General features: G+C 38.8%; 1 protein-coding gene across 1 annotated transcript in view; it reads right to left on the bottom strand.

The window, feature by feature from the left end:
- Nucleotides 1-457: 457 nt before the first annotated feature.
- tmem163a (transmembrane protein 163a) overlaps nt 458-24,247 on the bottom strand; it is a 41,595-nt gene continuing 17,805 nt past the window's right edge. Inside the window, exons 3-8 of the mRNA XM_056251915.1 lie at nt 8,075-8,118; nt 7,631-7,722; nt 6,292-6,388; nt 1,493-1,604; nt 925-1,066; nt 458-785 (exon numbers count right to left, since the gene is read on the bottom strand). Coding sequence (XP_056107890.1) covers nt 725-785; nt 925-1,066; nt 1,493-1,604; nt 6,292-6,388; nt 7,631-7,722; nt 8,075-8,118 — 548 coding nt within the window. The 3' untranslated portion in view covers nt 458-724. The remainder of the gene's footprint in view (nt 786-924; nt 1,067-1,492; nt 1,605-6,291; nt 6,389-7,630; nt 7,723-8,074; nt 8,119-24,247) is intronic.

Genomic DNA, 24,247 nt, shown 5'->3' with positions numbered 1-24,247 from the left:
AGCAAGTCCTGAAAAGTGAAGCCAAAGGATTTTGATCGCCCCCTGGTGGCTGGCTGCAGTATATGTCTCAATCTAATCTAATGGGACGCAAACCAAACAAAAAAATCCAATTACATTTCAAATATGTTTTTTTCCAAAGATGGTCTCTGTCATTTTAGAACGTTGTCATCACGCAGATGTATGTTAAAGTGTTTGTTTTCCAATAAGTTTGATTTGAGTTCGTTTTTGAAATCAAGGCGTACCATTGCGATTGAGTCTGCGGGAGTGGGAGTGTTGGCGGGACCTTGATGCCACGGCTCCACCTCAGGATCACTAGATCCTGCGCAGACTCGGGCACCGAACGACGTAATCTGCAACGACCATTACTGGGATATTTTGGCTTCATTTTTCTACTGTGGAAGGAAGCGGAGACACGCTGTCCTTTTTTTTTTTTACAGTCTATATTTACGTAAAACCAATCACTATCCAGGATGATATCTTGGAGTGCCTGGAGTGCACATTGACCAGCTCGTTGTCCTTCCTCTTTCCTTCTTAAATGTTGTGTTGAGTGAAAGAGGACATCAGGAGCTGGTCGGAGTGGTGGCTCTACAAGTACGTGATGCTGAAATGGCTGCCAGCAGACTTTATTCCTGGATGTATTTGGGTATTGTGTGTGTTGAGAGAGCAGCAGGAGCAGAGAGGAATGGATGGATCCAAACAATGCCTTTTTCTCTCTGAACCAGCTTTACTCAAAGCGCTCGTAGTTTCGAGTTTGTCTTACTCGTGGTACCATGTCAATCAACAGCCTGCAGGAGAAAGGAACAATGGAATTATCCACATTAGAGACATTATAGTGCGGATGACTAATGTCTTGAAGTTATGGAGAAAATAGAAACTATCGGTATGTTCTGTATATAAATAGACGATCGCAATAAATACACTTACTTGACTCCATAAGCTAGAATGATGAGTCCAATCAGGACCCCAATGGTCCCATCGAGGTACCAAATGTTGGGATAATGCCTAAACACCTCAGCACTAATGAGGATGGAAAAGCCCATGACACCTCCAACCATGGAATTGAAGCCTTCAGAAAGAAATAGAAAGAAGAAACAATTTTATGTTATAATGAATTTTATCTTCATGACACATTCATATAAGAAATAAATATTAGAAGAAATTAGAAATGTTACCTTGCCAACTAACCAAAATAGATACGTTTAAGTACTAAAATGACTAATACTAAAACTGAAATAAAAATAAACGAAAGTTAACTAAAATCGAATAAAAATGACAAAAACACATAACGACTAAAACTTAAACAAAAATTAAAATGAAATCTGAAAATATAAAACTAAAAGCTAATCATTTCAAAGTATTGTAATTGTATATAAATAGCATTGATAGAGTCACTGGGCTATTTGCTATGTTCATAGACAGAGACAAGGAGGCACCAGGAGCTAATAACCTGACATGATATGTGTTCGTGTGTGTGTGTGTGTGTGTGTCGTACCATCAGTGATTAGGGCTCTGCTGGTCAAAACCCTTCCCAGCATGAACTTGGCAACAGCAAGAATGGCACACATGAAGCCACTGACGATGGAAACGCTGAACAGGAAGTCATCCTGGCAGAGACAGACAGTAAAAGAGACAGAAAGAAGAGGTGTTCACAGTAGAAATGATACAGAGTCCATATGGCTGAATTATAAACTGGGAGTGAATGCACAGGCAATGCCAATATGGAGATGTTAAAACTCCATGAGATGTTAAAAAAGGCCAGTGGAATAAAAGAGGGATAAAAGTATAAATAGGTCTTTCAGTTGTGCATCTGTAACATGGGGCTCTTGAGGCGAAGTGCAGTTTGTTTTAAGCACAAGCGAAAAGTAGCCAATTTAATATTTAATAAGGAATTGAAAAAGCATGAAATGACAAGGATTAGACTGGACTACATACCATGAAGACTCACAAAAACTGATTTAAACATGAAGGCTATAAATATACAAAGCTAAACCAGAATATATATCTTAATGGCCAAACACCATTAATTGCTATATTGTAAAAGGAATGGCTATGCACTCCTCAGCACAGTGATAGTCTCTTGACTAATTACTTTTATACAAGCAGGTGTGCTTGTGCTTTTGTTAACTAGCTTGAAAATATGAAACATTTATAATGTAAATAATTTAAAAAAATATAAGAAATATATTACATTATATATTTCTCTATGTGTGTATGTTGCATGAGTAAATATATCTGCAATATACACTCACCTAAAGGATTATTAGGAACACCATACTAATACTGTGTTTGACCCCCTTTCGCCTTCAGAACTGCCTTAATTCTACGTGGCATTGATTCAACAAGGTGCTGAAAGCATTCTTTGGAAATGTTGGCCCATATTGATAGGATAGCATCTTGCAGTTGATGGAGATTTGTGGGATGCACATCCAGGGCACGAAGCTCCCGTTCCACCACATCCCAAAGATGCTCTATTGGGTTGAGATCTGGTGACTGTGGGGGCCATTTTAGTACAGTGAACTCATTGTCATGTTCAAGAAACCAATTTGAAATGATTCGAGCTTTGTGACATGGTGCATTATCCTGCTGGAAGTAGCCATCAGAGGATGGGTACATGGTGGCCATAAAGGGATGGACATGGTCAGAAACAATGCTCAGGTAGGCCGTGGCATTTAAACGATGCCCAATTGGCACTAAGGGGCCTAAAGTGTGCCAAGAAAATATCCCCCTCACCATTACACCACCACCACCAGCCTGCACAGTGGTAACAAGGCATGATGGTTCCATGTTCTCATTCTGTTTACGCCAAATTCTGACTCTACCATCTGAATGTCTCAACAGAAATCGAGACTCATCAGACCAGGCAACATTTTTCCAGTCTTCAACTGTCCAATTTTGGTGAGCTCTTGCAAATTGTAGCCTCTTTTTCCTATTTGTAGTGGAGATGAGTGGTACCCGGTGGGGTCTTCTGCTGTTGTAGCCCATCCGCCTCAAGGTTGTGCGTGTTGTGGCTTCACAAATGCTTCGCTGCATACCTTGGTTGTAACGAGTGGTTATTTCAGTCAAAGTTTCTCTTCTATCAGCTTGAATCAGTCGGCCCATTCTCCTCTGACCTCTAGCATCAACAAGGCATTTTCGCCCACAGGACTGCCGCATACTGGATGTTTTTCCCTTTTCACACCATTCTTTGTAAACCCTAGAAATGGTTGTGCGTGAAAATCCCAGTAACTGAGCAGATTGTGAAATACTCAGACCGGCCCGTCTGGCACCAACAGCCATGCCACGCTCAAAATTGCTTAAATCACCTTTCTTTCCCATTCTGACATTCAGTTTGGAGTTCAGGAGATTGTCTTGACCAGGACCACACCCCTAAATGCATTGAAGCAACTGCCATGTGATTGGTTGATTAGATAATTGCATTAATGAGAAATTGAACAGGTGTTCCTAATAATCCTTTAGGTGAGTGTATTACACATGCAGTACCATATCTGATCACATATACATATTATAATACTATATATTACGAAGATTATTAATGAATATAAAATTACATACATTATGATATATTAGTAAATATATTGTCACATATTTTTCAATAAAGCGACAATTCCTTAAGTATTATTCAATATATTTGTAATATATTAACAATATATTATTCTGTATTTTTTAAACATGTTAAACCATTTAATATATTGATCATTCATACTGTATATGGGAAATATATTTTCTTTTCATAAGGGAAAGCATCAAGAAAAAGGAAAACAAAAGGTAAAAATGGCTATTATAAATAATAAAATGTCTCTTATCAGTCCTTGGGACATTTTCAGGTGCAATGCCTGAAGTATCATCTGAACTACAGCTGTTTCTGTCTCTCTTGTTTTTTCTCTTTTCTCTCCAAAGTAAGAATGTCAGCTTTCCACCCACACAACATCCAGAAGCACTTCTCCTACATTTCTAATAAGACAGTTTGTTCAGAGACCTTCATCTCTGAGTAACTTCTGACAGACAATGAATGTGTTTAAATTCAGACTTTCATCTTTTAAGCTGTAGACCGGCTAGTTAAGACTGGCAATTTGGATGAACTGGACCACACAGATTTCAATAAGGCCACCTCAGAGATTCAGTGTGATGGCTATTTGCCAGTGAAGGGTGCTGAGATGGAGAGGCCAGGTCTAACGAATTTGAGAAAGGAGCTGAGGGCTGATAGAATGAAAAAAGGACAGCACATTAAAGAAGGTGGAAGCCCATTTCCGATTCATCCATCCTAATGCAATGAGAGAACCAAAAGAAAAGATGGCTTAAGGCCAGCACAAATCCATCACTAAAGCTACAGCGGTGATGTTTCATTAGCACTTATGGGGCAAAACAAGGCTTGAAAACTCAGCTTTTCAGGGAAGAGGTGGCATTCACACATTCAGTGGTGACTTTATAATATGACAATTTTAGCATGTTATTGAATATGGCAATGCTAATGCATTTGGTCTGCCGGACTACCCTACAGCAAACCCCTGAACCACACTATTTAAAGTCCTCATGAAATCAAAATTGACCCCAAAATTGCATACTGAGACCGAAATTCTTTTGCATGTTAAAAAATAAATATGACCTCACGTTGTGTTAATCACGTTTACCCACTGCCTCCAAAACTTTCGTCTGTTATTAAAAAATTCGGATCAGGTTTGATTTTCTGCGAATACAAAAAAACACATACGAAAATTTCGGACTCAGTGTGCAAGGACTTTTAGTCTGCTATGAGCGAGAGATGGAGAGGAGGTGTGCTAAAATAAAACCCTGCTCTCTATTCAATATTCCGTTTCACTTGGAAATATGTCACACAACACTGAAGTAAAATCAGTTGCTACTTCCAGTTCACAGAGAATTTAAATGTTGAGTCAACCATTTCATTGGCTCCAGGATCAGCAAAGGCCAATCAGCTTGTACCTATCAACATGCGCCCTCTAAAGTTTCATGACTGAACACACACACTTCAATATAAATAATCTAGCCTACTATTATTATTTGTACATTCTTACATTACTAAAGTCTACAATTTGATCAAACTAGAACTGATGTAGCCATTTAAATATATATATATATTTTTTTTTATTTTTTTTTTATTTTATTTTTTTATTACTAGACATGCAGATAGTCTGTTAGTATTTACATTCAGTGGAAGCACTGTTATTTTAGTATTTTTAGCTTTAATCTTTTTTATTTCAGTTTTATTTTTTTGTAATTTTAGAACTTAAACTTATTTTATTTGAGTTCGGTGAAATGTCAAGTTTAAGTTTTTCATCAAATATTTATATATTTTTTATTTTATTTGTTTTATTAGCAAAAATGATTTAGATAACAATAGCAACCCTGGATGTAAGTTACTCATTCCAGGAAATTGGCAACATTGTTCCTCTAAAAATAGACACATTTAATATGATTTTTCACACATTACAGATTTATCAAATAAACTGCAGAGGACAGTGATAAAAACTAATCTTGACCCTCATGCTGTGCTGCTGGAGTGAACCATAACAGATCCCTGACACCTATTATTCTTGTCGTCTTCGTCTATGTCTGACACCAGATTACTGCTGTTTCCTCACACTCATTAGCATTTCATAGTCTGGGAAGATGAAAAGGGTGGGAACTGCAATTTCCCAGCCAGAGAAATAAACACTGAGTGAAAATACTCATTTGCATTTAGATTTTCTTTGATAAGAGAGGTGATAGCTTTAGGCCGTCAATGGACAACAGTGATTGATTGTCATTAAAAATTAATCGTTTTTAGCTTCAAGCAGTATAGCCATTTTTTCCACTCTACATTATCTCACAATTTTTTCTTCCTACCTTACATGTTTCCTCATTCAACATAAACAGAGAGTATTTTGTGATGCAGAGATAAGTAAAAAAGTCTCTAGACGTGGTCATTGATTAAAATTTTGTTGGTAGAAGATCAAGAAAATCTTGTTCAGTAATGTCACATAATGGTATGTATCAGTGCTCAGAGATTTATCAGTGGTGTAAAAGAGATGAAAATAGGGATAGAGATTAACTCGCAAAAACATGAATCACCGCCTCTGAAATTATTATTCCACAGCTCTTTGGAATGGTGCCAGTCTTTGATTAATTAACGGACAAAGACCTGTGCTGTGACTGCTGGGAAAAGCCACATCTGACCTTTGAGATGAAATAATGGCCCTGTCCCAAATGGCACACTTCATATGCCCTTTCGGTCTTGTGGACGTACAATGGCTGCTGTGTGCGCATATAAATATGACACCCTGGCACTGAACTCACCACTTCAGGAAGAAGTTTGGTGGCCAGATCATGGATGGCCTTCCCCAAAATACACATAGACGACAAGATGAAAATTACTCCCAGGATCACACATGCTCTGTGGATGGAGAAAAGCAGAAAAGTTATGTCGATAAAATTATTCAATTAATACAATTTTATTATTTTATATGTTTTGAGTATAACTTATACGATGCATGAAATGTCTATATTTAGAATAATATTTAGAATCTCACTGTTCACCAGTCAGTAAGATTTTTTTAAAGAAATTATTCAGCAAAGATACATTAAATTGATCAAAAGTGACAGTATAGAAATAAGGTTGAAAAACATTCTGTTTCAAATAAATGTGCTTTTGAGCTTTCTATTTATCAAAAAATCCTGCAAAAAATGTGTCACAGTTTTCACACAAATATTAAGCAGCACAACTGTTTTCAACATTGATAATAAGAAGAAATGTTGGTTGAGTGCCAAATCAGCATATTAGAATGATTTCTGAAGGGTCATGTGACACTGAAGATTGGAGTAATGATGCTGAAAATTCAGCTTTGCCATCATAGATAACAGTTAGATAATATATCTAATTGATCAGTTATAACAGTTCTTTTAAATTATAATAACATTTCACAATACAGCTTTGGTGAGCATAAGAGACTTCTTTCAGAAACATTATAAAATCTTATTGACCCCAAATGTTTGAACGGTAGCATATATCAAACCTATTCTTTGTATATGTGTAGCTAATGTTGGTTCAAGGTTGAAGCCCTAATCCATTCTGAAAAATATGAAAACTGTCCACAATGCATGTTCATATTCCCTGTGTGACAAGCGGCCACTGGTACACCTACAGAGACCTGCAATTCTTCTCTATAGTATTGCGATATAAATCTCCCACTCTGACACATCGACCAGAAAAATGAGATTCACAAGCTCCAACCAGACCTAGGATGAAACCAGCAGCACAAACCTTTATCAACATAATACGTCTCAAATTGAGACAGTCAAGGTGAAAGCCAGAAACAAGGCAGATCACTCAACAGACTTGACAAGCAACCATGTTCAGACTTTAAAAATATTGCATTGGATGTTGGTGGAATTTAATCTAAGGGCATTGTGTTGATGTTCTAAGTAAGATGTTCCACCACAATTCTAAATGTACTAGCTTTACAAGGAACAGCCCTGCCAGTGAATTGTTGACTTATATTGTAATATGTTTGGAATATATTTTATGAATGTTGGTCACAGAGAAAGTATTATTCATTCTTTTTAGTGATTTGCTGCAGGTCTTTTGTACCATGCAGTGCCCTACATACCACAGACAGCTCATCTTTTGTTTACTTACATGTATTCTCTATGGGCAGAGTGCACTGCTGCAGCGTTGCTATAGCGCCACAGCACTATAATGGAGGAAAGAACATCTAACGTCGCATCAAACTGAAAAACAACAGTGATTCTTCAGTGCTATAGAAATGATGCTCAAAGCATCTCACTATGTCACAAACTGAAATCCAGTGATATATTTAGTCTTATAAAACATTTCCAGAGCTGCCTTTAGCACAAGCATGTTAACGGTATTTAATAATATTTATTCATTGAATGGTAACTGAACATTATATACAACAACACAATAGCACACACTTCCAGACATCTTTGCCTAAAGAATAAAATGTAATTCATTCCTGCATTGACATTGATGTAACTCTAATATGATCCCTGAGATGTAGGGGTAATTATTTTTCATGACAAATATATGCATATATGTAATAACACTGAAAATTATACTTACGGCAAATCCAAAAGCTGATGCACTGTGTCTCATGAAGGATACAGCTATGGGAAGAGCAAAAGAACAGAGAAGAAGAAGAGAGAAAGATATATCTGTAAATCAAACCATAAAGATTACACAGTACATTTTAACTAGTGTAAAGGAGCTGATGTTGTTTCTGAACTTTAGCTTATTCTGAACTAATTTTTGGCAACACCACATTAAAATTAAAAAGTAGCGTGGTATTACTTACCATTACATGGAATTATCCATTCTATTCAATTTAGTAACAATTACTTACTAGTAATAACAGTAAATGATGCATAATTACAAGTAACTAACACTAAACCGAACCCTAACCCTTTATTTGAGAAGTACAATGTAGCTACATCACCTTAAAATAAAGTGTAACACAATTTAGTTCTATTCTATACCATGGTACCACCACAGAATTTTTTTGTAAAGGAAAACAATGAGTCCCACAAAATTTATATCACTCAAAAATAAATAAATAGATAAATAAATAATGGTAACACATGGCATAATAATGGTAACATAATAGCAACAAAATTGTATTTTACAATGTCTTTGTTACATGTTATGTGTAGTTACTATAGTAATAACTCTAAACCATGCATAATTACATGCAATTAACCTTAAACCAAATCTTAAACCTAAGTACAAGTAGTTCATTCATATTTCTCTGTACTTAAATGTATAATTACACTGTAACAAGGACACCTTAAAATAAAGTGTAACCTAAATAATAATAAAATAGTAATACAAGATATCATAATATAATATAATATAATATAATATAATATAATATAATATAATATAATATGTAAGCAATAAGGTACGAGAGGCTATGCTGTATCGTGAATAAGTAACGGCTGAAGGGCGTTGTTAGGCACGACGCGAAGCGGAGTATTTCATATTATGCATGAAAGCTCAAATAAAAACAACATAGGAACCGCAGTGTTGCGCAGTGATAAATAGAACCATTGGGTGAAGCGGTCATAGCCGTGTTTTATCATGAATAAAGCACAGCTATTGACCAATCAGAATCAAGGATTGGAACTAACCGTTTTATATAATATAATATAATATAATATAATATAATATAATAAGCTAGAATACAACAGACAAATTGCTTTTGGAAAGGCTGGTGAGAGGATTGTTACTTTTGTGTAACATCAGTGAATTTTACAAAAAGAGAAAATGCCTTCTGTACATGTTCAGCTCTGAGCCCAAACTGACGGGTCATTCAAAGTACAGATCTGTTGTACAGTGTCTGCTGTTGTTATCAGTTGAAAGTGTACTTGTCAAATCCTTTGTTAGATTTAGCGGTATAATAATGCGAGGCCAAGTCACCCCACTATTTGCATCTATTAAAATGTGAATTGAAAAAGGTTGCCCACTGTGTTTTGACTTTTTTTGACAAAGCTCTCTGACTGCAGAGATGTGAGGCTCTCCATTTTACCAACCGTGAGCTTGCATTTGAGAGGCTCTATTTGCTGCCCCCCTCTTGAGTGAAGAACTCTCACTGTTCTATTGATCTCTAACTTTGAAGACAGACTCGACCACCACGTGTCATAGCAACAGAGGGGCTGCTCACCGCATGATATCTTACACTACCCTTGAAACAAAACAACAATTCTGCTCCAGATCTGTTGTTACGTATGGAAAACATGTAGAGATTTTTGGTTCATTAAAACAACTGATAAAAACAACTGGGGACTTTTTCAGAGCCCATAACAGATGTTGATGTAGTCAGTGTATTATAATACATAATATCCAACACCAACAACATCAGAGTGGTGGCATTGTGGTCAGTACATGAGACCCAGCCGGGTCGCTCACCACTCAATAGTTTGGCCCAGATATATGCTCCCATCCCATTTTTTTCTCTTCCTTTCCTAACTCTCAATCAATAAAAATGTGGCAAAAACAAGAAAAAACACTCTTAAAAATAAAGGTTGTTTATTGGCATCTACTGGTTCCATGAAGAACCGTAACAATCCATGAAACCTTTCCATTCCACAGTGCATATTCTTTGGTGGAGTGGAGTTCTTTACACTAGGGAAAAATGGTTCCTGTAAAGAACTGTTCATTGAAAGGATCTTTGGGGAAGCAAAAATGTTTGGTTCCATGTCATCGCTGTAAACCCCCTTACCCCTCCCAGCTTTTGGAAACTTTATTTATACGAATGTAGTTGCACAGCAAAACAAGTAGCTCAAGATTCCTTGAATTTTTGCATTTAGCTGATCAACAAAGGGTCCAAATCTATGGCTGAAGTGTCATAATACTAGAAAGAACAACAACCTTACAAGCTTAATTTCAAACATGTGCAATTGTTTGCTGTTGGCATCTGTAAAATTGCCAATATGAGCAGACAAAAAAAGTACAGGATCTGGAAAAGATAACATTCACATTCTTACTAGCCTATTTGCATTTGAAATATTCCGCCAAAACTGAGCACATAAGCAGGAATGTGATGATCAAAGAACCCCGTGAGTGTAGTTGCAGCAGAAGAAATATAAAGTAGGTCCAAAAAAGTGTAAATGTCTCTAGTCCTGCATTACATCAAAAATAGTATTAATATTAACAAGAGAGAGAGAAAAAAAATCACAGAATTATGTCTTTTTTGCTGATGGTTTTGTAATTACTTCAACAAGCACTTATGAGTGTGGTGTTCAGGTGTCATTAATCCCAAAGTATACTTCGTTTTTTTATGTGTTCGCTAGCTATGTGTACAGTCAAATGCCTAGCCTATCAAAGTATACTCCATTTAATAGCATGCACGCACACAGGCGGCCGACACTAGCCTGACTACGTCAGACTTCCTACTTCCGCTAATTTCATTTCGCTCCTGTAGTCAGTCTGAGATAGCAGCCTATCTTTCTGTTTTCCACCGGCCTGAAAACAGCCTGGCCAATCAACGAACAGAGGGCGGGCTGAAAGCCGTGACGTAGTCGGTAAGCGCCGTGTTTAAGATTAGGTCAGGGAAATCGAAAACGACCGCTGATCTGGAGACGCGGATGCAATTCGCTCTGTTGTGGAGAATATTCCCGGCATTAGCAAACTGAAGCCCGAACACGAAGAGTGTGTATTAAACATTTTGAATGGAGGTGATGTTGTGGCCCTACTCCCTTTGGGAAAAGTTTAATTTATCAACTATTACCGATCGTCAGCGAGAAACTGGGGAGCCTTTTGACAGGTCAGTGTCTCTTTTCTTTTCCAGGTCTTAAATACCGTAAAACTTCAAATAATAGCCCGGGCTTTTATTTGCCCAAATCGTCGAACTGCACCGGCTTGTACTTGAGATAGGCGTCTAACTTATATGAGACAGGCCTTTATAGTTGAGATGTTGTTCATTGAGATGTTGTTCCTAGAGTCTATAATCTCTAAAAATCTCCAAATGCTCCACGTGAAACCGCGGTCTTCCGACCTCTTACTATCTTGTCGATTGATTTTTATGAATATGCGCGAGGGAGAGAGAGCAAGACAGCGCTCGTGTTGTTTGTAGACGTGGGAGTGCGCGCGCGCGGCCGGGGCTCGCTCTCTCTCTCTCTCTCTCTCTCTCTCTCTCTCTCTCTCTCTCTCTCTCTCTCTCTCTCTCTCTCTCTCTCTCTCTCTCTCTCTCTCTCTCTCTCTCTCTCTCTCTCTCTCTCTCTCTCTCTCTCTCTCTCTCTCTCTCTCTCTCTCTCTCTCTCTCTCTCTCTCTCTCTCTCTCTCTCTCTCTCTCTCTCTCTCTCTCTCTCTGCTCGTTTGTGCCCTGTCAAGCGCAGCAGTCATTCTATTACATCACTCACAGATCAAAAAAGTCGTTTACAGCCATGTTCACCAGGGTATTTCGCTCGCATCATCAAGTGTTTACAGTGGAAGTTCGATCATAGATTTGAGTTCGATGCATGATGTCTGTGGTTTGATGGCTGTGTCGGCGCATAACATACGTCATAAACAAACTTATCTGATTGGTTTACGGGTAACCAATGATTTTAAACTTCAGTACGCGCCCCCTAGCGAGAGAGAAAACACTTCTCTATTATGCTATCCCAGACTCTGTGTACGAAGCAAAGTGAAGTAGCAGAGTCTGGTATTACCAGGCTAGGCCGACACATGCGCTCTAGAAAGTTTCATCTTTGTCCAGTGTCTGCACTATTTTTCTCCAGAAGTTATGACTTATAATAAATGACTTATGATAAATATAATAATGTCTTTGCATTCTTTTAAACTGAAGTTGCAGCAATCTCATAACCCCCTCACACAAGCACTTGTCAATGCGGCGGCCGTCTGTTGTTGTTGCAGTCTACGGTATTTTGTTGTTTCGTTTTCTACTGTGAAACAACCAACGCATTCTCATGCCAAGGCGTCATATACTGACGCTTTTGCCAAAGCGTCTACATCCGACGCACATGGCACCCTTTAGCGTCAATATAACACGCTTCGGTTATGGGTAGGTTTAGGTCTGGGGTAGTGTTAGGGTTAGACCACTAGGAGGCGCCATATATCTGCGTCTCATATTGACGCTAAAGGGTGCCATGTGCGTTGGATATAGACGCTTTGGCAAAAGAGTCAGTATATGACGCCTTGGGATGAGAACGGGCTGAAACAACAGTCCAGGCCAGTGTTGCCACCTTGTGGAACTAATTAGTGCAAAACTAATTCAATGCGCATTGGCATAAAAAAAAAAATCCAGTGGCACATGTACTACCAACGCTATCTCACGACCAATTCGTCCGAATTTGACGAGTGATTAAAAGATGGCTAATTCGTACGAATTCGTACGACCTCATTCGTACAAATTTGTACGATTTGTCTAAACCCACGTGATGGGTAGGTTTAGGGGCGGGGTCAGGGGTAGGTCATTCGTACGAATTCATACGAATTGGGCAACTCGTCAAATATGTACGTTTTAGCAAAAATCGTACTAATTCGTACGAGTGAGGTCGTACGAATTGTTACGAATTAGCCATCTTTTAATCACTCGTCAAATTCGGACGAATTGGTCGTGAGATCGGGTTGGTACTACACGTACACATAAAAATCGATGTATTCTCTGGCCTTTATACATTTGTTTAGTGTATCTTATAAAGGTTTGTCCAGATCTTTGACAAATGCAGGTTTGACTTAAGATTCTAAGTCAGAACACAAAGCGAAAACTCCCTGTAGGGGGTTTGCTAACAAGATACAAGACATCTATTAACAGGAGAAACGCTGTAGAGGATGAGACAGAGGAGAGAGAGGGAGATGGCTGGCACATCTCTGATTTGCACTCAATCACTATTTCACATTCAATCTCTTCCAGACTCAGGTGTATATGCTCCAAAGTCCCTTTCAAGGAAACTCAGTTCACTCAGAGGCCATATTTACAACGCCTCCGGGCAGCTATTTCAGGCATGCAAGACCAACTCCAGTTTACTTGAACGGAGAACAGCGAAATCTCCAAAAATGCTTGACAAACTAACATTTAAATAACATATTTCAAATCAGCAAAGATTGGTCAGTTGATTTGCCGTGTTGACCATCAGAAAGCTGCTTGGTTTGAAAGTGACTTCTGTCTGAGTTGTGCTTACAGTAATTCATCAATACACTATTGACAATATACAATGGATCTTTTTTGGCTGTGAAATGTCACCAACTTGCATTAATAGAGCTGGCACATTGCGTGTTGCAGTTTCTCCGATTTATAGCAATACAAGAGCACCATTTTGGTATATATACAGTCTTTGATGGTCTACCTGCTTTAGATAGTGAGCAAGACTAAGCTTAAAGGGATAGTTCAGCTAAAAAAATGTATTCTGTCATCACTTACCTTCATCACTTACCTTCATGTATGACTTTCTTTCTACCATGGAACACAAAAGGTGAATTTTTGAAAAAAAATCCTGGCCACTCTTTTCAAAAGTGGTCCATACAACTTGATGTTAAAATGTCTTCTAAGGTCAAATAATAACTTTGTATGGGGAAAAAACAGTCATCATTCATTCAGTCAGTCACATCATTCTTTTGATTCTTTTCAAAGAAAAGGTTGAAGTCAACCTTTGAGCAACTAGACGGCAGGTAAGTCCATATTGAAAGAAGAAAGAAAAAAAAATTACGCAACAAATCTTATCTGGGTTCAGCCTTCTATAACGTGTGGCTGTAGTAAAGTGCACAATGATGAAGGAGATGTCAACAAAAACTCTTTAATGAATAAATCCAAAAAACGTAACACACAGGAGGGTCACTTGGAAAATATAATAGCACAACCACTTCAACATAAAAGACTGAGGGGCCGTTTACAAAACTTTTTATGCTTTTTTTACACGACTTTTTTTTGGAAGCTTGAAAATGCAAACATTTGAAAACGGATTTCAAAGTTTTTGTAAATGAGACCGATAACGTCTCCGTGTAAACTACAAAAACACGACTCTGTGAAAATAGTGATGAAATGCACGTGTATTATGTGTTTAGGCATGTGCGTTTGGTGCAAGTGCTCTTTAAAAGAATGCCTATGTGCGCAAGCATCCATATGCGTGACATCACCAACTACTGCATGAATAATACAGTGTTTTGTGTTTTTAGTCGTTTAGTCGTTTTTCGCATTCCGCATCAACAGGGATTGTTTTGATAATGTTGTACATCTGTACAAGTAAAAAACCTTTACGTTTTTTTGTACATTGTTGTCAAGTAAACGTGCCCTGAACCATGAACTGAGGAAACAAATGGCTTAAATGCACAGAGTAATTAACAGAACTGAGAACAGGAGTGGAGCTAATGATTAACCATGGAAACAAACTAGCAGAATGAACTCAAGCAAACCATAACAGGGAACAGAATGAAAGCTAAACCAAAACATAATGGACATACTCCTGACAACAGAATGACAATGAGATTTTAAATTTCCTTCCGTAATGAACGAGGAATGGTGGGAGAACCCCTCTCTCAGTGCTTCGGGCTTATAATGGCCACCACTCCTGCTTTTCATCACACTAATCCCCGTCTCAGAGGACCGGAGCTGACTGAGGATGTCATTCCTCTTGTAAGACTGTGTGTGCTATGAATTTCAAAAGGAGGCAGAGACGTCAGTGAAATAGAAAGTAGGATTTGCTGCTTTTCTGATCAGATTTAAAAAGGCAGAACTGTTTAAAAGCTGTCACAAATATATTGCTAATAGCTTAATTGTTTACTGTAGTTTGTGACTTAAGATGTCACAGGTAATCCTGTGATTCCCTTTTTAATGACTTATTTGTGGTGTAGTGCAACTAATTTGTTATGAAAGGCATTTTCTGAGTGGAAATCCAGTACATTTCTAACAGACTGGATAAATCAATTGCCAGTGTCTTACTAATTCGACTGTAATCTATTTGAAATCAATTTTAGGAGCGCCCGAGAAAGCGTCACTTTGAAAGAATCAATGGACCTAAAGGAATATCAATATATAACATGCTCCACTTTGAGTCAGGAGTCAGGATAGTGACTGAGCCATCCCACACAGGCCTACGTGAATAATCACCATTTACCTCAGTCTGGTCATTTCTGCAAAGAACATAATTAACAATTCCAATGCAAATGAATATAAATTCCTCGACCTCATAGCAGTCACGTTTGGGGACACTGGCTATCACAACAATGCTCTCAGCTCTGAAGCAATATGTTGTCTTTAATAATTAACAACCTACAGTGCTGGACAATTTGCCACATGCAGAGTGGAGTTTACTGCACTCCCACCCCTCAGTGCGACTCACCGGCGTTGCCATCAAATTAAGAGAACTGGATTTGAAAAACGGTGGAGTTTAGGCTTTATATGAAATATGCTCATTATATGGTGCCTTAAGGTCTTAAAAACAAGTTAAAGTCATGTGCTCTGTGGGTGAGACTAGCATTGAAGAAGCTTAAAAGTGTACACTGAGGGTCTAACATCTTGCTATTATTTGAATTATGTTTCATATAACCTGATTTCTGGAAACTCTCTTACCACAAACAAAAATAACCAACCAATCACAGATCTCCACTCTCTTATTAGAAAGAAAAAAGTACTAATGGAATCTGAGGGGGAAACAGCATTTGCAAACACATTTGCAGTATTAGCAATATTATTCAAGAAGGATTAAGGCACTTTGCACATTCATAAAGTAAGCTGTAATCTTCAATAGAATATTTGTACTGCTAAGACCTTTAGTCAAAGGACAAATAAACAGAGCGAATATAGTGAAGCAGTATGTCAGTGACTTATTGCCCCAGTGACTTGACTGTGTATATTTAGTTTAGTGTTCAGCTGGGGGCTGGCGGAAAAGTGTGACTTTAAAATTGATGTTTACACACAACAAGAATTTACACTTTGCCTTACACACATTCTTTTAGCATATCAAACATGAAAAAAATTGCAAGTGTATCTGTCAGCATCTGACACTTTAGATTTTCAAGTCATTAATCAATGTGAATAATTATGAACTGATGTATATTAATCTCAATATAATATAATCTCAATTAATAATAATAAAAATAATAATTATGTTATTAAATAAAATGTTTGTTTTTTTTGCCATTGGATATAAAACTCTTGACAATATTAAGATTGATATTATTAGATTAACATTTAAATAATTTTATGTAATAGTATAAAATGTGACATTTCGATGAAAATGCTACGTTTTCTGTGATTACTGATTATTGTTTAGTTGAACAAGTTGGAGATAAATCTCTTGTATACCCTTTATCAAGAAAGTATTCCCCTTATTCTCAGCATTATTCACAGATTCCAGGTATTCCCTCTTGTGGGACCCGTCACACGCCCGACCCGACTCCTCTGTGGTACCGCATCCAGGCTCCAGAGCCCTAATCTAGGTTGATTTATTGAGGTCACACTCACAGCACATGCAGCTCACGTCTGAGCTCGGCTTCCAGGAGCCCCTTGAGACCTGAGACTCCCAGCCAATATGGCCGGTCGAGCAGATTTGCTTGGCTGCCGTTTATTAACAGGAAGAGCGCTGCACCTGCTTTATACGCTTATATATGCCAGACTGGGGGTGTTTCTGAGGCAATTTTATGGTTTGTATATGTGTTTCAAGGCATTTAGATTTAATGTCGTGTGTGTGAATCATGTGACAGGATTTGCATGTCCACAGACATATCTGATCCCCAGTCAGTTGTCACACTCACGTAAACACCCCAATAGTGTGTGGCTGACTGCATAACTGAATGAATTCTGCAGGACTGAAAATAATAATCAACGTCACTTAATACACACAGTAAATATTAATGATAGAATTTAAATATTTTTGGAAAAAAGAAAGATGAAAATATTATGTTTAATTAGTAAATGCTCGACAGCAGAAGCTTGTGATTTTTATTGAATGTGTCTGAAATAAGAATGAATGAACGAATTAATTTAATGGTCACTGCTAACGGAGAGATACCGAGAGAGTAGACAAAACATCTAACTGGACTGAAATCATTTTTGCAATAACATTTTTGGATGGCAGACAACTGATACACTCTTAGACACTAATGGTTTCTGATTAAAGTTTCAGTCTCCGGATGTAAAAAAAAAAAAAAAAGATTAGTTTAACTACCTTGTTTAAACAGATAGGATCTGTTTGTTGGTATAATGACTTCATATTACTCAAAAGCTTATATGGTGTATTTTAGAGCAGCCTATTAGACTATGGCACAGTGGAAACTATAACTATATCGGTAGATAAATATTTAATCACTAAAAGTACATTTTAAAATTAATCTTTTTTTTTAAAACAGTGAAACATTTTAACGTAATTCTGTATGGTGATTTTGAAGGGCTTTAGGGCTCTACACTGAAATGTGTAATAAACCAAATAACATCATCAAATAGAATTGTAAAAATTGCAGATTACATGAACATGTCTGCCATTGGCCAACCAAACTCATGTAATTGGTTGAGTAAATCTGAAAGGAATGCTAAAACGAGTAGTTTACAACACACTTTTCTAGGGAATCATTTTATAATTAGCTTACCAATATATTAAAGACAGAAAAAAAGTATTTTAACATTGAAGGTTGAAAGCTGACCTGATAAGCTGACATGCTTTAGGAGCACCTGCTCAGCACGTGAATGTGCTGTAGGCTACATGAACACATGTCTGAGGTCATGACAACAGGCTTCCAGAGAAGCAGCTGTTCCTGTCCATATTTTAACATCAGCAGTACAGGAGTTCAGGTGAAATAGACTGTAATGTCCTAGTGTTAAATATGGTGTCCTTTCATGCATTCCTAAATCATGTATTTAGTTATATTTAACCAAAAAAATTTTTAGGGCAACAAGGTTTTTTTTATAGGCCACTGTAATTAAAAAAAACAGCTTTTTCAACTGCATACATTTCTATGTGAAGCATTACTTGAAACAAAATTATTGAACCTCAGTCTAGGCTTACTAAACTGCACTAGCCAGGGGGAATTCAGGACCATGGACAGCAGGAGTCCACTAGGTGATGTTTCCTACCTTTGAGCTAGACAATGAGAACACATAGACCAGACAAATATATAGCAGGAATATATGCGCTGACTGATGGAACTGAATGCTGACAATACCAGTAATACCGTCTTATTCTCACGCCTTATTTTCGCAAGAAGAAAAGCCCACGGTGGTGATTCTTGTTGAAACTAAGGCAGAAAAGAAAAAAGCTTTTAGCACAAGTTTAGCGTTGACGACATTTTTCTCAAACAAAATGTCCAAACTCTCCACATTCACAAGAAAACCCACGTTGGTGACTCTTGTTGAAGGAAAAGGCATAAAAGAACAGTTTTTAGCTCGAGTTTAGTACAACTAACAAATGGCTAATAGACTTTTTCATGAGAAATATCTGAACATAGGTTCTCGCCCCTGTCCTATGCCATGTGGGTGTTTATGGAATACTCACGAGCACTGTCCGGTAGGGGTGGAACGGTACACAGAAGTCACGGTTCGGTTCATACCTCGGTTCAGACATCACGGTTTGGTACGATTTCGGTACAATGGAGGGAAAAGCAAAACAAAAATGCAGAAGGCATTGTATTTTTTAAATAAGTTTATTAATAAAGGCATAGAACCAGTTTATTTGTAGTGCACTGACAATAGTTTTATATAATTAGTTTATTAATTAAATTAATAAAAAGACAAAAAGACCTTGCGATATGTTTGGTAATTGTACCTGAATTAATTTAAAATTAATTTGCTATATTTCAGATCAATATATTTGTTTTCCTTAATTTTAATTAATATTATTAATTAACAATGTAACATTATTCTCATCTGAATTATAAATAATTGATTTCTGTATAAAATAATACTACCATTAAAAACACATTCGATTTTCTTTTTTAATCAATGTAGAATGTGTAAGATTAGTGCTCCGAGGACAAGAAATGAAAACCAATGCAATATGACGAATGTCCAAAAGATGGGACCCACAGACTGTTTTGAAATGGAGTTGGATAAATATGTTTTGCTTTTAAAACAGTGTGTGTGTGTGTGTGTGTGTGTGTGTGTGTGTGTGTGTGTGTGTGTGTGTGTGTGTGTGTGTGTGTGTGTGTGTGTGTGTGTGTGTGTGTGTGTGTGTGTGTGTGTGTGTGTGTGTGTGTGTGTGTGTGTGTGTGTGTGTGTGTGTGTGTGTGGTTGGGTGACAGTAGTAGGTTACAGTTTGACAAGAGTTTACAGTGTGACAAAAGCACAATGCTGTGTTTTATTGCGAGTGTACACAAATATAAGTAAACACTTTGCAGGTTTAATGATCTGTATGAACAAAATGACGGAGTATGTTTTTTATGTTTCCACTGTTCGATCGCGCCCGCGCATCTCTCTCTCTCGCGCGCACACACACACACTCCAGCATTGCAAATGCAATCTTGACATCGCAGCCCATTATGCAGTCACACCAAACGCGAATAGAGCGTCAAATTCGCGTCTATGGTGTCTAGTTTGACGCTAGTCCAAAGCGAATAGGACGCGCGTGTAAAGCCAACGTTTGAAGTGAACGCGCGTTCAGAGCTAAGCCGATGGTACAGATTATGTGTCCCTAAAGAACCCGCGTATCTAACAGTAGTTCCGCATTAAATTAATTAATTTGCACGAGAGTTTTATTTATTTTTATACCGTGTATTCTCCGTGTAAATTCGTGCACCGAACCGTGACGCCCGTACGGTTTCGGTTCAATACGAATACATGTACCGTTCCACCCCTACTGTCCGGTGTGTTTGGAATTGTGTTTGGCGCTAGGCTGGATCTCTCCAACCCCAATACATGTGTGCACTGTCGACAGCACTATCGTTCCACACTCGAGCGCCGTGCAGTGCGTGCTCGGCGGGGCAGTGGCCAAACACGGACCGCTCCTGTCTTCGGGTGCAGATCCAGATGCAGTGATCGCTGTTTTTGGAGGCCACGGATAATTTGGTCATGACAAAGTTCCTCTACCCTGAGTCTGAGTGAAACTTTGACTTAGGGGGATGATTGGATGTGGACGAGGAATGCTCTGACGATTTAATTTTTTTCAAGCAGGGCAGATCACGGCTCCCCCAAGGTGGTAGGTGGAAGTGAAGTGATGGCCCTTGCATGGATCAGTATTGGAGAGCTACAGCAAAGTTTGTCGGTTGATTGGCCTGCTCTCATGTGTTAATTTGTCGAAACAATCAAAATGCATTAGAACCGTTAACCTCACAGTCGGGGCCGTGTGCTGACAGAGGAGGAAAATGCATTGATATGCAAATATACAACGATGCTTGCAAAAAGACGCAGGGGTTCCCCAGGTGATGCCTGGGGATCCATGCTGTCTGTCTTGAGCGGTGGCGAGCATGAGCACTATCACCGTGGCTTCTTCACACGATTCCAGTGGGCCTATTGGCTGCGGTTTCTTCCACACCCCTCTCTGTTTCGGTGGAGTAATTGCAACTTCGTTGTCCGAGAGGGCTTTCCCAGTACTTTGAGGGGAAATTAATGTTCTCCTCAGCAAAAAGGCAATTCAGGTGGTGCCACAAGGGAAGAGGTTTTTCAGTCCTTACTTCATCCTTCCAAAAAAAGAGGGGTTGCCGTCACCAGTATGTCACCTGTTATGCCCTCTGCATCATCGGGGTTGGCATACATCAGTAGATTTGCCTGATGCATATTGCCACAATTAGTGTTGCACCGATGTGAAAATTGTGGCCGATACCGATAACCGATATTAATATTGCTGTTATGGCCGATACCGATATTAACCGATGTCAATATCGATATATATTGCGATATAAAAACAATTTCACCAGATGACTTAAATAGCTCTATTTGGAAAGAATGAATCATTCTAGAATGACTGGGGTGGTTTTGTCATGGAGTAAATCCGCATAGAAACTAATATTAATAGAATGTTAACTAATGTAGTTAACTAGACTTTAATAAATGGAACCTTATTGTAAAGTGTTTCCGATTTATGTCTCTTGAGTTCAGTTGTTTTAACCATTTGTTAAATGGTTAAAACAATCCAATTGATCAGTTGTTTTAACCATTCATTAAAGTGAATCGGTTCAAATGAGTCATTCGTTCGCGAATCGGACGTGTCATTAACGGACCACGGTACACGTTGTGTGATTATCCAGGCAGTTTAGGACATCGCACAAGATTTGTCTCAACACAGAAAACATTTCATCACTAGATAGATTTTTTTTTTTGTTTATTGAAAGTGTGGTTTATGTCATCTGAATGTGTGGAAAGCTTTTCAAAGAAGATAAGGCAACGTTATTTTAGCACAATTCACAACCAGTGGTAGTTCAGGGGAAAAAAACTTCGGTCTTCCGACCTTTTACCATCGTGTATTCTCAAAGATATTCAGTCAACTCAATTCATTAATATGCGCGAGGGAGGGAGAGAGAGCAAGACAGTTTGAAGATGGTGAGAGTGCGCGCGCGACTGGGGCTTTCACTCTCTCTGCTTGTTCTCTCAGTTAAACAAGCGCAGCAGTCAGTCATCTACATCACTCATCTACATCACTCATTTACATCACTCACCGGTCAAATAAGGCTTTGGCGGGACAAAAATACGCCTTATTAAGGCTGACAAAAAACAGCGCGCAAGTTCCAGTCTTCTTGCGCTTGATGTTTAAACTGACAGGACCTGCGCTCGTAATGTATGCGCACGTGCAAAAACAAACATCCCCGCCCCCACACTCACATCTACACACACGTCAAATACACAGGAATGATTATTGGACTGTTGACATCGGCCCTATTTTGACATCGGAACGATACCGATGTGTAAAAAATTGACCATATCGGCCGATATATCGTGCACCACTAGCTACAATCCATCCGGGGCACAGAAAATGTTCTGAGGTCTCTGTCGAAGGGATTGCCTATAGTGTTAGGTCCCTATAGCGCCGCAAATATCTGAAAGATGTACAGAAGAGGTGCTGGCTCTGCTGTGTCATCAGAGCTTAAGAGCTTTCACAGCTATCAGGCTCAGTGTCAACATTAATGACACAGACAACAGCAGGAATATTAGGCTGCTGTCACTTTAAGACCGAATGCACAGACGGAATATACTGACACACAACCGTTTTCACTTATGACATAACCGAAAGTATACTTGTCCATGTGTCCGTTCAAGCGCAAGTAAACGCGAAAGAGGAATCAATTCAGTGTTCGAGCGCTGTCTGAAACAGTAGCACCTCATTGCAGTACACGAGATCCAGAGGGCGGAGTTGGATCCAGATCCAAGGGGTGGAGATGGGTAGGATTAGGGGTGGGGTTAGATATCAGGGGGTGGAGATGGGTAGGATTAGGGGTGGGGTTAGATATCAGGGGGTGGAGATGGGTAGGATTAGGGGTGGGGTTAGATATCAGGGGGTGGAGATGGGTAGGATTAGGGGTGGGGTTAGGGATCAGGGGGCGGAGATGGGTAGGTTTAGGTATATGTAAGGTGGGAGGAGTTGGATCTGGATCCAACTCCTCCCCCTGGATTTCGTGTTCTGCAGTGAGGACCATCTCGTCTGAAACGCCTCTCTCTGCCTCTCTCTGCCTCTCTCTCTGCGTGTGCGTGCTTCGGGTGTGTGAGGCTGTGCGCACATATAACAGCGCGCCAGTCCCGATTTTCCCCTCTTTTTCTGCGTTTAAAATCGTTTGAATGTGTAAATTGGCAAGACAAAACACGTCCAAATGATAAACTTGCACTCTATGATGGTTAAATTTAGCAGTTAATCTGCGAATCACATGCATGCCGAACTGTGGGGGCCTGGTCGGTACGGATGACAGATCAACTGCGATCCGTTGCACCCCTAATAATTAATGAACACACTTATCGGATTGATGATCCTTCTCCAGTAAGTAAACGTGTCCCTGTCCCCAAATGTTGCCACTTAAAAGCGCTTCCCTCCACGTTTTCTGGTGTGCATCATTTATTTTTACCACACCTGCGCACCAGTTATGTGCACCCCTGCATATAACTACTGTTCCCAGAAGGAGGGAAACGAGGTAAAACACCTCTGAACCCCGCGCAGTCGGAGGCTCGGTGAAGAGCTGGACTGAACAAAGGAAATGATGCATTCGACTGCATTTATATGCTGTGGGCAGGTGGCCCCGCCCACGTCGTCATGCGTCATTGGCCTTTCAGACGTGAATAAAGGTGTCTTCAGCAGATGGCGCAACAGCGCGATATCCCATAATCATGTGTTGTACCTCGTTTCCCTCCTTCTGGGAACAGTATTTATATGCATAACTCAACGTTATTGCTCCAGTGCATGTGCACAAGTAAAACAACTCTGAACTAAAAAAAAAAGCATCATAACAGCAGGCAGATAAATTAATTTAAAAGCCATGATATTATAAACATTTCGCAAATGGACCACCACAGTCTCTGGATTCCATCAACAAACATCATTCAATAGGCATTGACATTCTCTAGAGAATGAAGTTCCCATGTGTCTCGAGCAATGATTTACCATTCCGTCCAAATGATTAAATACATTTTCTTATTTACATAAATAAATTAACAAATATAACAAAAAAATATGTATAGCAATTTTTGTAAATAAATTCAGGAGACAAATTATGTTTGTGAGACAAATTGTGAGGGTTTTGTAAGGATGAACCCAATTGCAGACAGTTTGCGAAAACACACAAGGTTTATTTGACAAAAAGGGAAAACAAAACCCACGATGGGGTAAAACAAGACTGAAGGGCAAAAACAAAGACTAACAACACTAGACTAAGACTTGACAGGTAACTAGACAA

This window comes from Rhinichthys klamathensis, unplaced genomic scaffold (genome assembly GCF_029890125.1).
Source record: "Rhinichthys klamathensis goyatoka isolate OS25496 unplaced genomic scaffold, OSU_Roscu_1.1 h1tg000090l_1, whole genome shotgun sequence".
Lineage (NCBI taxonomy): Eukaryota > Metazoa > Chordata > Actinopteri > Cypriniformes > Leuciscidae > Rhinichthys > Rhinichthys klamathensis.
This window is presented reverse-complemented; position numbering and strand designations above follow the sequence as displayed.